This window comes from Danio aesculapii, chromosome 9, assembly GCF_903798145.1.
Source record: "Danio aesculapii chromosome 9, fDanAes4.1, whole genome shotgun sequence".
Classification (NCBI taxonomy): domain Eukaryota; kingdom Metazoa; phylum Chordata; class Actinopteri; order Cypriniformes; family Danionidae; genus Danio; species Danio aesculapii.
Window position 1 is genome coordinate 5,966,881 of NC_079443.1, and position 14,526 is coordinate 5,981,406.

General features: G+C 34.6%; 1 protein-coding gene across 1 annotated transcript in view; it reads left to right on the forward strand.

The window, feature by feature from the left end:
• The first annotated feature begins 5,624 nt into the window (after positions 1 to 5,624).
• LOC130234480 (polypeptide N-acetylgalactosaminyltransferase 5) overlaps positions 5,625 to 14,526 on the forward strand; it is a 32,030-nt gene continuing 23,128 nt past the window's right edge. The window contains exon 1 of the mRNA XM_056464694.1: positions 5,625 to 7,306. Coding sequence (XP_056320669.1) covers positions 6,309 to 7,306 — 998 coding nt within the window. The 5' untranslated portion in view covers positions 5,625 to 6,308. The remainder of the gene's footprint in view (positions 7,307 to 14,526) is intronic.

The window sequence follows — 14,526 nt, forward strand, 5'->3', positions numbered from 1 at the left end:
AATATTTGACTATATATTTTTCAAGACAATTCTATACAGCTTAAAGTGACATTTAAAGGCTTAACTAGGCAGGTTAGGGTAATTAGGCAAGTTATTGTATAACGATTGTTTGTTTTGTAGATTATCAAAAAATATATAGCTTAAAGAGGCTATCAATTTTGACCTTAAAATGGCTTTTAAAAAATTAAAAACTGCTTTTATTGAAGCCGAAATAAAACAAATAAGACTTTCTCCAGAAGAAAAAATATTATCAGACATACTGTGAAAATTTCCTTGCTCTGTTAAACATAATTTGGGAAATATTTAAAAAAGAAAAAAAATATTCTAAGGGGGGCTAATAATTCTGACTTCAACTATATATATATATACTATATACCAATTTACAATATGTTGAAAATAGTGTCATTTTAATGAAATATAATTTACATAAGCTCATATATAGTTTATGTAAATTATATTATGTATAATGTAAATTATTCATTTAAATATATTTGAAATTGCATTAGTACTAATAAGGCTGTTAAAATGTTGCTTGCATATTATATACCCCATAGCTTATGTAATTGTAATGTTGTTAAATAATTTTTTTTTAAATCAAAGTAAATCAAACTTTATGAGAAAATGGTTCATAAAAATAAAAAGAAAGTCTTATAAATCTTTTCCCTGTGGCCGCCAACCTGCTGCTACTGTCCTAAAAATTGTTTAAGCTGCCAGTTTGTGACTGAATAATATTTTACTCAAAACAGCTAATTGAAAACACTAAGATATGACATGTATATTATTTTCTAGTTGCTATACGCTACAGTCTAATATCAGATAGGATTTATATTACAAATTCAGATAGGTGATACTGAATATAAGTATATTTAAAAGTAATCCCTCACTAGAGCTTGTGCTCCAGTAAATTAGGTCTGGCAACCATGAATGTGACCATTTCCCTGCTCAAAATTAAATCTTCGGGTGCATTCGGGCACAGTGGTCTACCTTTAAAGGAACAAAGCTGCCATCTAGTGGCATTGTGTGGTGGAGCAGAGAAAGACAGTGGAAGATACAGTTGAAGTCAGAATTATTAACCCCCCTGAATTATTAGCCCCCTTGTTTATTTTTCCCCCAATTTCTGTTTAACGGAGAGCAGATTTTCTTCAACACATTTCTAAACATAATAGTTTTAATAACTCATTTCTAATAACTGATTTATTTTATCTTTGCCATGATGACAGTAAATAATATTTAACTAGATGTTTTTCAAGACACTTCTATGCAGCTTAAAGTGACATTTAAAGGCTTAACTAGGTTAATTAGGTTAACTAGGCAGGTTAGGTAATTAGGCAAGTTATTGTATAATGATGGTTTGTTCTGTAGACAATCCAAAAAATATATAGCTTAAAGGGGCTAATAATTTTGACCTTAAATGTTTTTTAAAAAAATAAAACTGCTTTTATTCTAGCTGAAATAAAACAAATAAGACTTTCTCTAGAAGAAAAAATATTATCAGACATACTGTGAAAATTTCCTTGCTCTATTAAACATCATTTGGGAAATATTTAAAAAAGAAAAAAATATTAAAGGGGGGCTAATAATTCTGACTTCAACTGTATGTTGGATTACTGAGATGAAACAAAATCAAATAATTTATCTTTATATTTCTCTAGTTAAGACACTTGATACAATGGAATCAGTTGAAGAGAATGTTTCTGCTCAAAAGCCCTGTTTTTTTTCTGGGTATCTTCTCATGTGTATTGATGTTTTCAATTATTATATAATAATAGTATTTATTATAATTTATTCTTATTTATTAGTAGTTATCAATATTAATAATTAGTATAATGCGCTTAATTTAATTACATACAGTTGAAGTCAGAATTATTAGCCCCCCGTTGATTTTTTTCTTTTCTTTTTTAAATATTTCCCAAATTATGTTTAACAGAGCAAGGAAATTTTCACAGTATGTCTGATAATATTTTTTCTTCTGGAGAAAGTCTTATTTGTTTTATTTCGGCTAGAATAAAAGCAGTTTTTAATTTTTAAAAAACATTTTAAGGTCAAATTATTAGCCCCTTTAAGCTATATTTTTTCGTCGACAGAACAAACCATCGTTATACAATAACTTGCCTAATTCCCCTAACCTGCTTAGTTAACCTAATTAACCTAGTTAAGCCTTTAAATGTCACTTTAAGCTGCATAGAAATGTCTTGAAAAACATCTAGTCAAATATTATTTACTGTCATCACGACAAAGATAAAATAAATCAGTAATTAGAAATGAGTTATTAAAACTATTATGCTTAGAAATGTGTTGTAAAAATCTTCTCTCCGTTAAGCAGAAATTGGGGAAAAAAAATAAACAGGGGGGCTAATAATTCTGACTTCAACTGTAACTATTATCTATGATCTTAATGTATAGTTAAATGTGTTTCGTAATTATTTTAAGCCTGAGAATGTAAACCATAGCTTAAGTATAATTCTAAGTAATATTTCTGACTTAAATAGTACACAATTTTAATTTTAAATGTAGCTTACTACGTTTTAATACCAAGTTAATTTAAAACATTGTACGTTATCATACACAAATAAGTACACTTCTTGTTAACACTTTTTGTTTTACCTTTCCCCTCTGTCACTCATGCTGACAGGCAGAAACTGATGGGCTGGGTTTGTCTCTGCCAGCAAAAGAGTGATTTACATATTTGGGGCGAGATCCTGTTTAAAGGCTAGCGATGGATAATAGATGCGCCATCGCCGCTCCAGACATTGCAATCCAGGACTAATTAAGGAGTATGCTGCGGTTTGAGGATGGGTAGACAGCTAACAACAACCATTACAACAGTCTAATTCATTTATATGGCTGGTGAGGTAGCAGAGGGTGAGATGATCACTCATTACAGCTATTAACAGCCAATCACTGCTGCAGGAAACAGCGCAGAGATTTCCCCCAAAGCATCATACTTAAAGAAGCAAAAAAAAAGGGAAGCAATTGATTTGAAATTAATTGTTTGAAAGGTTTTCTCGTTGGGAGGCATCTGTCGAAACAAGCTGAACATTAGGTACAAAATGTAATCATAATAAATTAAAGCCCTAACAAACTGCATACATCATGGTTAACGTGGGAAGACAGTACAGCAGGATATATTATGAAACAAATTAGCTCCAACAATGAAAGAAAATGACCTCACATAACTAAATATTACGCTAATTTCTGCGAGACATATTTCATAATGAATTCCCTAATTAATTTAATTCACGCGTTCTGCATAATTTGACGCGGGAAATGTCACTGGGTCAGATTTAACTATAGTCATGCTGCTTGTCGATTTCAGCATAGGTGCATTAAACATGACCTCTATGCAAATGAAAGATCAACTTTTCTAATTTTAATTCTAGGTCCCTAATTAGCATGGAATAAATACACACTGCGGGATTGTTCCACTTAACTCAAGACATGACAGGCACTGTTATTTTAGGCCTGAAAAGATTTCAATGGGCAGTCTGCATTACAGAATGTAACTCATTTTCAGGCGAAGCGTGTTTAACAATACAGCAATGTGTCTTTTAAAACCTTTAGTTTGATGTACAGGAACAAACACCGACAGGTCATTCAGGTATTGTCTGTTGCAGAAAAACAGGTTCATCTAAATTCCAGCCTTTTTAAGGATATACAGACTACAATCATACACCATTATAACAGTGTTAATATCTTTAAATTCTATACATCTTAAAAATACAATTGTGACACAATTATGGTAATTAATGTGTGGTAAATACTCTGGAACTGAAATACTTGCTGAACGACATTTATTTTACAAGACTAATTGTTGAAATTTGCTGTTTACAATGTTTTAAAAAAGTTGTCATGTGAAATCTGTTGAAAAATAATAGCATATTGTTACTCGATACTTTAAAAAAAGATCACTATTTACGCCAAGCAAACTTTGTAGCATGAAGCTTAAACCTGATTCTAAATGCACTCTCTGTCATACAGGTGAAACTGGTACGTTCTTTCACATGATTTGGGACTGTCCTGAGCTTGGTTATGTTTGGATTATGTTTAAACAAAATTTTTCTTCAATACTAAACATTTCAATCCCTCTCGCCCTCTCTTATTTTCATTTTAAATGATTTTTCTGATCTTAACAAAATTCAGAAGCGAATGTTTTTAGCTGGCTTGACAGCAGCCAAGAAAATAGTTGCAACAAGATGGAAGCCTCTACATTCTCTTAATCATCATCATTGCATTGTAACTTTATTGATATTGTGTACACTGTAAAAAAAACAGTAATTTTACAGTTTATTTCCTGCAGCCTTGGTGCTGGAAAAAACAGGAATATAAAGGCCGTTAAATTACAGATATTTACTGTAAAAAACAGAGGTTCAATTACAGAAATTTACCAGAAATTTAAGGGAATTAAATGGTTTATTGGTTAAATTTGTTATTTTACAGTAAATTTCTGTAATTTAACGGCCGTTATTTTATGGTTTATTTCCAGTACCCCAGCTGCCGGTAATAAACCATAAAATTACGGATTTGTTTTACAGTGTATCTAGAAATGTATCCTGCTCACATCCATGGTGCAAGAGAGGACACCATCAGACTTTCGGCACAAACCTTGGAAAAACTTAAAGGTTTGCTCATTTGAATCAAAGAGACATCAAAAAACAAAAAACTTCTAGTTCAAGGCCCCATACATTATTTTTTTTTTTATTATTATTAATTTATCTATTTTTCCCTCTTATTATTTTAATTTTTTCCTTCTTTACAGTTATTGTTTAAGGTTCCCTGTTTGGACTTCTCATAACTTTTCGTCATTGTCATAGACCTCTTTCAGCACGGTTTTGAATACCTTCATCTATTTGTATATTACTATTCTTTTATTTATTTATTTTTAACTGGCTTAATTTTACCCTTACTTAACCTTAAATACAGATTTGGTTTATTGACTTTTTTGGTTTGGAAATTTGTTTTATGTGTATGTATGTGTGTGTATGCATATGTGTATATGTATAACTATTTATTTATTATTTTTATTTTTTTAGTATGTCTTTGTTATTTATTCTTCAGTTTTTCCTTTTTATTGACACCATTGTTGTTGGCATTATTATTAATAGTATTATTTAACAACCTGTATAATGATATTACATGTATATGCACACTACTATGTGCTGATCGTCTACTGCATGTTTATATGTGTTCAAATAATACAAAATAAAAGAAAAATGTTATTTAAAAAAAGATCATCCTTATATTATTAGGACATTTTTTGTATTTATACGTTATAACCTATGTTCATACTTTATTTTTAGGTAGCCACTCTCACTGTAAACTACTACTTGCTACTACTTGTAATAAACTACTACTTGCTAATACTCATATCTTATTAATAGGTGATAATATAGTAATTAATAGTGAGAATTGGAACCTAAAGGGTTATATATTGTATTGTGTGTAAAATATAAGGAACAACTGTAGTTCAATCTGTTCAAATGGTACATAGCCTATTCTACATGAAGGCTATTTTTTTCCTTTGAGTCTTTTGAACCACACCTGCTCAGGAAAACATTTCTCAGCGCAAACAAAATATCGTCCCAAATTGACACGTCGTCACAAAAATGCTTACGTGTGAAACAGGGAAGGTCTGATGTGTAGGACGCCAGCAGGAACTACAAGCTTATAGGAGGATGTAAACACAGTGAAAGGCATGAGAACAAGTGAGTGCGCGCGCGTTTACGAAAAAATAGTTCAAGTGACCCATTCGGAACATCGAAACGACTGTATAAATCAGTCATTCCAGGAGACTAAAGCAGCGATTTGTGAAGCAAAAAGTTTGCGACGACTACCTCACGAGGAAGATTCACAGCTCGCGACGTAACTTCTGTAAATCGCGGAAGTTTGTCAGGAATGTAGAGTTAAGGTCATACTTTAGAAATATCCGTCGTTTATGAATTCGGCATGTTTACAGATGGACTGTTCTCAATGGCTGCGTTCACGTAGCTATTGTTTGGAACTGATATTATTTAATAACACATTTAAAAGAGTTTGTTTATTGCAGTCGCGAATGGAATGTACGTAGCCAGGTAAGCTGCAGCAATTGCTGTTGTCAACGCAATAGCCTGAATGACCGCATGACAGATGGGTTTCATTTTAATTTCGCTTTCGTCCCTTCTATGTTGTTAACACTTTTTAAACCCAAACCGCTTGTTTAGTAGGCTACACCATTTCGTCGAACACACACAAAAAGTTACTACATTCTCAAGAATATGACTCCCATTCAGTAGTAAACAGTAAGAGGTAGAAATAAAATAATAAGCTGAAAGATGAATTTTAAGAAGTATTTAAGAGGCAGTGGGAGGGTCCTGGCGTTTGTGTTTATTGCGTCCGTAATTTGGCTCATCTTTGATATCGTAGCACTTCGAATATCCTTCAGTGATGTGAATCAAGACTTTAAAGTGAGAGAAATTATTCTAAAACAAAGGAGACAAGACTACGCAGATGATTTGATCAAATATCCACTGCAAAAAGCAAACTTGCACAAGAGAAAGTCTCTTAAAAACAGGCTTGAAAGGAAAGTGGATGAGGTTTACAGAAAATGGCCAAAGCCAGAAAGCCAAAATCCACTACATGGATTGGCAAGCAAATCTTTTGTAGAACAAAAGAAGGAAATTAATAAAAATAAGAGGAGTACCAGCACTCCTGAAAAACCAACTGAGACAAAAACTATTTTTAATGTCAAAGTGAGCAATTTAACTGCAAGGATCAATAAAATAAACACTGTTTTTAATCGTCAGACAGAAGTAAAGCTGAATGTTAATGCACATCAATTTTCAAAAGCACTGGCTGCTGTCCAACAGAAAGTTTATCCTGACAACACTTCAGTTTTGTCACATTATGAAATAAATGTAGATGTGGGTTTACAAAAAAACTTGAGTAATGATTTGCTGAAACCAGCAGAGACTGATAAACGGGAAAACATTACTGACAGTAGAAAAAAACATGCCGGTACTTTCAGGAAAACAACATCAGATATTACTCGAAAACCAAGTAAATCGACAGCTCAAGACACAGCAGTAGAGGCGTTACGGGTGCTGCCCTCTACAAGCGTAAAGAGATCAGGTGGGCATCACAAAGTCAAACTCCTAGATGTGACAGACCGGCCTAGAGATCCGAATGCTGTGGGACAGTTTGGACAGCCTGCAAGAGTTCCCAAGGATGAAGAACTGGAAAGTCGAAGACGCTGGAGTGAAGGATATTTTAATGTATTCCTGAGTGAACAGATACCAATTGATAGAGCCATCCCAGACACCAGACCCCAAACGTAAGTTTCAATCATTATTTATATATTTATTTATATATTTATTTATTATATTATTATTTATTTATTATTAATTTTCATGCACTTCATATAACAGGAAAGCACACCTCTAGTAAATCTGGTCTGAACACAAGAAGACAATCTTGCACTGTAACTACCAATTACCCATGAAGAAAAACTGAGGAAATCATCATTGTATTATTAAATTCTCTGTGATTAATACTAATCACTGTGGCTAAAGAGTGTACTCACACTAGGCACAGTTGCATTAAAACCGTGCTGGGGCACGCTTGTCTCCCCTCCCCACCCTCCCGACGGCCCACACTCACACTGCATTTTACCTTCCGAGCTGGAACACACTTGCATTATTAATAATGCGACTGTTTAGTTTCACAGGAAAAGTAGTGCTCTCGCTCAGCACAGTAGAGATTGCTTTAATGATATCAATTTGTACTATTTTTAGTCATTTGGGATGCAGTGACACAGTCAAATATTTTGCCGAACAGAAAAAAAAAACTTTTGACACTCATAAATTTTCATAAAATTTAGTGAGCTGCACGTATTAGGAGCTTTGCTAAAGTTGGCAGCTGACATGCAGCGAGGTATTTGCATCTTTGATCAACTACGAGTTTGCATTCATTGAATGTTTAATAAATCCATATGAAACAGTCCCTTAAAAGTGACGTCACATCTTTAGTTTCGCGCTCAGGAACGTTTGCACTCACACTACAAGTGTACCGCACCTAAGCCCAACCGAACCGAGCTCTGGCACACCTCTTCCGGGCTAGAGCCGCCCAACCAAACCCCCAACAGAACACTCACACTTGAACCGGGAAATGAAGCCTAGAGCAGGGTTATTTAATTGGCAGCAATTTGTTCCAGCCCTCCAAATAGTGTGACCAAGACATCAAAAATAAATTTAGTTCAGTCGAAAAGCGGCCGCTATAGTTATGAAGTGACGTGCGTCTGTTCAATACAGTATGAGCTGCAGTCGAAGGCTGCACACAGCGTGAGTCACCTGACATTAAGCGAGTGAGTGGCGCGAGCAGCCGAAAAACATTTGGATGCTTAACCATCGAGGCTTCTCAACACCGCGTTTCTGTTCCACGGAACGAAACTTCTGCAACTAAACAAAGTTATGCCACCTGTGCGCTAGTTAAAAGTACCGAGCTTATACACCAAGGCTATTACGCACGCACACGGTATTAACTCAACACAGGCTCATTCTGAAAACGTAGTACCACAGACTTTTCTGGAGACCGCGAATTATGTAGCCGGGGGTACGTATGGCTGTATTTAATTTTTTTAAATCGAACGCTACGGGGCGTTGTGACGCCGTTCCTTTTTGTGCTATACCGGCTGACAGCTTACCCTGTGTGGAGGGCTTTCCCGCCACAACCAGTTTGTCCAGTCAGCTCGTCGTGTACACCGTCGGACTTGAGACGGACTTGAGACGACATGTCCATGACAATGGGGTAAAATGGGGTAAAATCCGAAAACGTGGTAAAAATCAGACGAGGGCTTTTCTTTCTCTGGACGGCTTTTGTAAATCGTTGGTTGGGTTTTAAGGTAGTAAGTGGGTGGGTGGGTCAATCGATAAAATTAGTTGGGTTTAGGGAAGGAGGAGGGTGGGTCTGTCGATTGGTCGGCCGGCCAGTCAGTCATCCAGTCATTCAGCCAGTCAGACAGATGCTCAGTCGACAGTGGCCTCTGGTGGGTTTACGCGAGAACAGCGCGGGTGCGAACGCCACTCGCGAGAGAAATTTGAGATACGAAAAAGCGCACGCAGCGGCCTCTTGTGGATTCGCGAAAACAAAAATTGCAAAAATACGTACCTCCCGGGACATATTTCGCGGTCTCCAGAAACGTCCACGGGACTACGTTTTCAGAATGAGCCAGGGTTGGATTAACTATAGCAGTGGGCCATTCACATATCGTGTCTTTTCTGCTCGCGAGTTCGTTATTTACAATGTAAGAATATATGCCAATATGTGTGCCAAGCAGAGCGATGCATCTCACGCCGTAGCGGTTAGAGTTGTGACGTGCTTTCAGTGCAATGTAAACAAAAGATATGTTAGACGAATTATTACAAATTATTAAACTGATTATGTATGTGTGTATGAACACAGATGATAACAACAGTTCATCTTAAAAATTACCTAATATAAAGCTTAAATTTACATTAGACGTGATAACCGTGAAACCATGATTATTCTTCAGACTATATATCGTACAACCAAAATTTATAATTGTTGCATCCATAATTGTAACGCAGTTTAAAACATCACAGAATGTGTCTGAATGTAGAAGAAGCCTACTTAAGCAATGCACTGCTTTGTTGTGCTCTGAAACACAACTTTTGAATGTTTGTAAAAAATAAAAAAGCCCATCGTACAATGCACTTATATTATGTAGTTTCAAAATACAATCTATATACATTTGAATGTAGAAAAATCCAACGTGGGTGTCTTAATGAGCAAAAATACAGCATATGGGCTGATATATGCTGTTGTGTCATCACTCATATTGCAAGTCATATTTCTCCAGCCCCTCATTTGGAATGCTTTTCATATACTGGCCCCCATGATAAACTAATTGAATAGCCCTGGCCTAGTGTGAGTACACCCTAATAATCACAGGACTGAAGTTATGAAGTGAGTTTAGAGTAAAAAGGTAATTTATGTGGTGTTTTCACATGCTTTCAGATGTAGCAGCATTTACTACAAAGAGTGCTAATTTATTGAGAATGAACTCAAACAGTTGTCATCATCACAAAAGAATTATCTTTAATTCATTATTGTCTAATTAAATCAATATCAATTTTGAACTTATATTTGCGTAGCTTATCAGTGGAGTACAGTTTAGTGTAGTAAATGCTAATTATTCTGAAAGGTTGGAGTTATACTTCAAATGGCTTTACTGACAAAATGTGCATGAAAATCACCTTTGCTTAATTACCCAGGTCTAAATATAACATATTGATTAAAAAAAAGATATTTTAATTAGACATGGTATGATAACCGTTTTCAATGTATAGAGCGGTTTGGAAAAGTCAAGGTTTTAAAACTCCAAAATTTTCTGCAATACCGTTCCTAAGGTATCTGCATGATTTTTTTATTTACTTTTTTAAAAATCTTTTTAGGTCAACAGTATCTCCAGCAGAAAATATATCCAAAGATGCTGTTTTAAATTGTAAAGGAATCTGTGTTTTTAAAACTATTGAAGACAGCATTAAGTCAATGATTCATTTTCATTATTTAGCCTGACATGTTTACTGCTCCAAAATATTATAAATGTTTAAATTAATAAAATCTATTGTTTTCAAATGGGAATTGTTTTTGGTTTTTTACCCACACATTTAAAAATGATATATTTAAGAGCAGTAATCAGAATACCGTGATTTTTTTTATCCAAGGTTATCATACCGTCAGAATCTTCTACCAGCCCATGCCTAATTTCAATTGTTTTTCTGCCATATATAATGTGATACAAATACAATTTCACCAGATGATTGTAATAGTTCTATTTGTAAATAATTTATAATGTTAGAATGGGAAGTGCATCAGTATAAAATATATTAAATCACAAGCTTACAAATGCAACAAAGCAAAGGTACAAATGAAGTAAGCAGTGCTTTATGGATTTTTGTTGCAAAATACACGCAAATAATAAACGTTCAAGCTATTAGGGTTAAACTTTATTAACTAATATGTACTTACACTGAACTTAATAATTCATTACAGTGACCTTATTGTCTAAGGCAGTGTTTCCCAACCCTTTTCCTGAAGGCACAGGAACACAACAGTACACATTTTCAAACCTCTCCCTAATCAAACACACCTGAATCAACTTATCATAACATCAGAAGAGACTCCAACACCTGAAGTTAATGGGTCAGAAAAGGGAGACATCCAAAATATGTACTGTTGGTGTGCCTCCAGGAACAGGGTTGGGAAACACTGGTCTAAGTATGCTTTGTTCATATGCATGCATGTAATTACATCTGTAATTGATTTCTGTAACTATATCTTTAATTACACTGTTGACCATCGCTTGCACCATAACCTACACTTAAACCAATCCATACTAGGCATGGGCTGGTATAAGATTCTGACGGTAACCTTGGATAAAAACATCAAGGTTTCACGGAATGGTGATTTCTGCTCTAAAATAATTCCTTTTTAAATGTCTGGGTAAAAACAACTACTTTTTTTCTCCTTTAAAAACAATATATTTAATTTTTTTAAAGATTTATAATATTTTAAAGCAGTAAACATGTCAGGCTAAATAATTCAAATGAATCATTGACTTCTGCTGTCTTCATTAGTTTAAAAAGATAATTTCTTTACAATTTAAAACGGCATCTTTGGATATTTTTTTCTGTTTACTGTTGTCCTAAAAAAACAACAAAAAAATGTAAATAAAAAAATCGTACACATACCTTAAGAACGGTACTACAGAAAATTTTGGCGGTTTTAAAACCTTGACTTTTCCAAACCGCGGTATACCTTGAAAACGGTTATCGTCCCATGTCTAATCCATACCACCAAACCTGTCCCTAACCCTGCTCTTATCCCACCTCAAGAGCACCAGAAGTGTTGTGCAATACATTATGAACACAATAAGTACATTGAATTTTTATTTTTATGTAAGTAAACAGTAGTTAAGGACACTTAATATAAAGCGTGGCCTAATTTTGACTGATGTGACTATTGTGAATGCACACGTTGTGATATTGATGCTGAAACGATATGTTGTGCAGCCCTAAGGAGTGATCTGGCAAACATATTTCACAATTTATTTTCAGGAAAATAACTTAGGATTTTCCACAAATCTTTGTGATATTGGTTTTGCTATTCTGCAAGCTGTCTGAGCAGTACAACCAAACTAATTTCCTTATTTTATAAACATTTTAAAACGTAACTAAAATTCAAATGAAAAAATCTTAACATAATTTACTCATCCTCAACTGGTCACTGATCCCCACCAGTGTTGGATAAGTTTCTTTGTAAGAAAAACTCATTGATTCATTTTCTTTCCTGCTTAGTCCCTTTATTAATCAGGCGGAATGAACCGCCAACTTATCCAGCATATGTTTTACGCGGCGGATGCCCCTCCAGCCGCAACCCAACATTGGGAACACCCATACACTCTTACATTCACACTCATACACAACGGCCAAGTTAGCTTATTCAGTTCACCTGCACAGCATGTCTTTGGACTGTGGGGGAAACCGGAGCACCTGGATGAAACCCACGCCAACACAGGGAACATGCAAACTTCACACAGAAATGCCAACTGACCCAGCAGGGGCTTGAACTAGTGACCTCCTTGCTGTGAGGCGATCATGCTACCCACTGCGCCAGCCCTTTGAAAAATCATGTCTAATTACTAATCACACTATTAAAATTGTATTTAAATAGCTTCTCTCATTACTTTATTTGAAACTTAATAAGTAATTCAATTACTTGACTTTTTGTTTTAAACGCGTTTTAAAATCCCTTTTAGCTGTCAAAAATGTCAAACTTTATTATTATTTTGTTTAATTAATAATTATTTGTTTAAGCATGTGAAATCATCTTAATAAATGTAGGCTTTAGTTGAAAAATAGAATTATTCTTCAAAATATATTTGTATAACAAAACGTACAATTTCTCTTCTTCACTTAATAGTTTTTTTTTTTCCAGAACTCTTGACTTTATTTAGAGTATTTAAGACAAGTACATTAATCGCAATACAGTTGAAATCAGAATTATTAGCCCCCCCTTTGATTTTTGATTTTTTTTCCCCAAATGATGCTTAACAGAGCAAGGAAATTTTCACAGTATGTCTGATAATATTTTTTCTTCTGGAGAAAGTCTTATTTGTTTTATTTCAGCTAGAATAAAAGCAGTTTTTAATTTTTTAAAAACCAATTTTAAGGTCAAAATAATTAGCCCCTTTAAGCTATATATTTTTTTCGATAGTCTACAGAACAAACCATCGTTATAATACAACTGCCTAAGTAACCTGCCTAGTTAACGTATTTAAGCTAGTTAAGCCTTTAAGGCCCAATCCCAATTCTACCCCTTCCCCTTACCCCTACCCCTCGTTTTGCGCGTTCACGTCAAGGGGTAGGGGTGTCCCAATTCTCTTTAGCTTGAAGGCGTAGGGCTAAGGGGAAGGGGTGAATAGCCCTTCAAGTGAAGATTTTTCAGGATCACATTCGAAACCAAGGGGTACGAAAATTTCCCAGAATACACCAGCAACAACAGCAGTATTGCTGAACCCGGAAGTAAGGAGATCCACAAAGTAGTATTATTTAGTCATTATTACGAGTATTTACAACAAACAAACACATGTTTTAATATATTCATACCCACTTTCGTGTTTTACGGTCATGCTTTAAAAAAAAAAACACTAAAATAAAAAATGCTAAATTTCGCTATCTATAATCCATAATCATAACTCCTGTACAGCAGTCCCACAACATTCTGTCACTCGATGACACTCGAGTACCCTGTCGGAAAAGTCTAGTGGCTAAGAATGAGCTTTTTACAGTGTCTGCTATAATGTTAATGTTGTTTTCGTGTGTTGACATAGATGAAAATGGCCACTGTGTTAAATGCACAGTATGCTACGATCTTATTACCACATTATATCGTTATGATAACATAATATATGCCTTCAGTGATTTCTTGAAGATAAATACCAAAAAATAACACAACTGGAATAACTACAGCAGTCGCCATCGTCTGATCTCATATGAAGCAAGAGATGACGATGACATATGATGACGTATTCTGTAGTGCTGTCCCATTTCTTAGGGGTAAATTTTGAAGCCCTTCGCCCTCACACTTTTTAAGGGGCAAAGGGGTAGGGGTAGGGGTACAAAAATAGAATTGGGATTTGGCCCAAATATCTAACTATAAGCTGTATAGTAGTGTCTTGAAAAATATCTAGTCAAATATTATTTACTGTCATCATGGCAAAAATAAAATAAATCAGTTATTAGAAATGAGTTATTAAACTATTTGGTTTAGAAATTTGTTGAAAAAATCTTCTCGATGTTAAACAGAAATTGGGGAAGAAAATATACTGGGGGCTAATAATTCAGGGGGTTTAATAATTCTGATTTCAAGTGTACCTTTATACCTTTAATACATTTATGAGTGGAAGATTAATTTATTTACAGTGACTAGTTACTTTTTAACTAATTACACCCAACACTTGCATCCCAACAC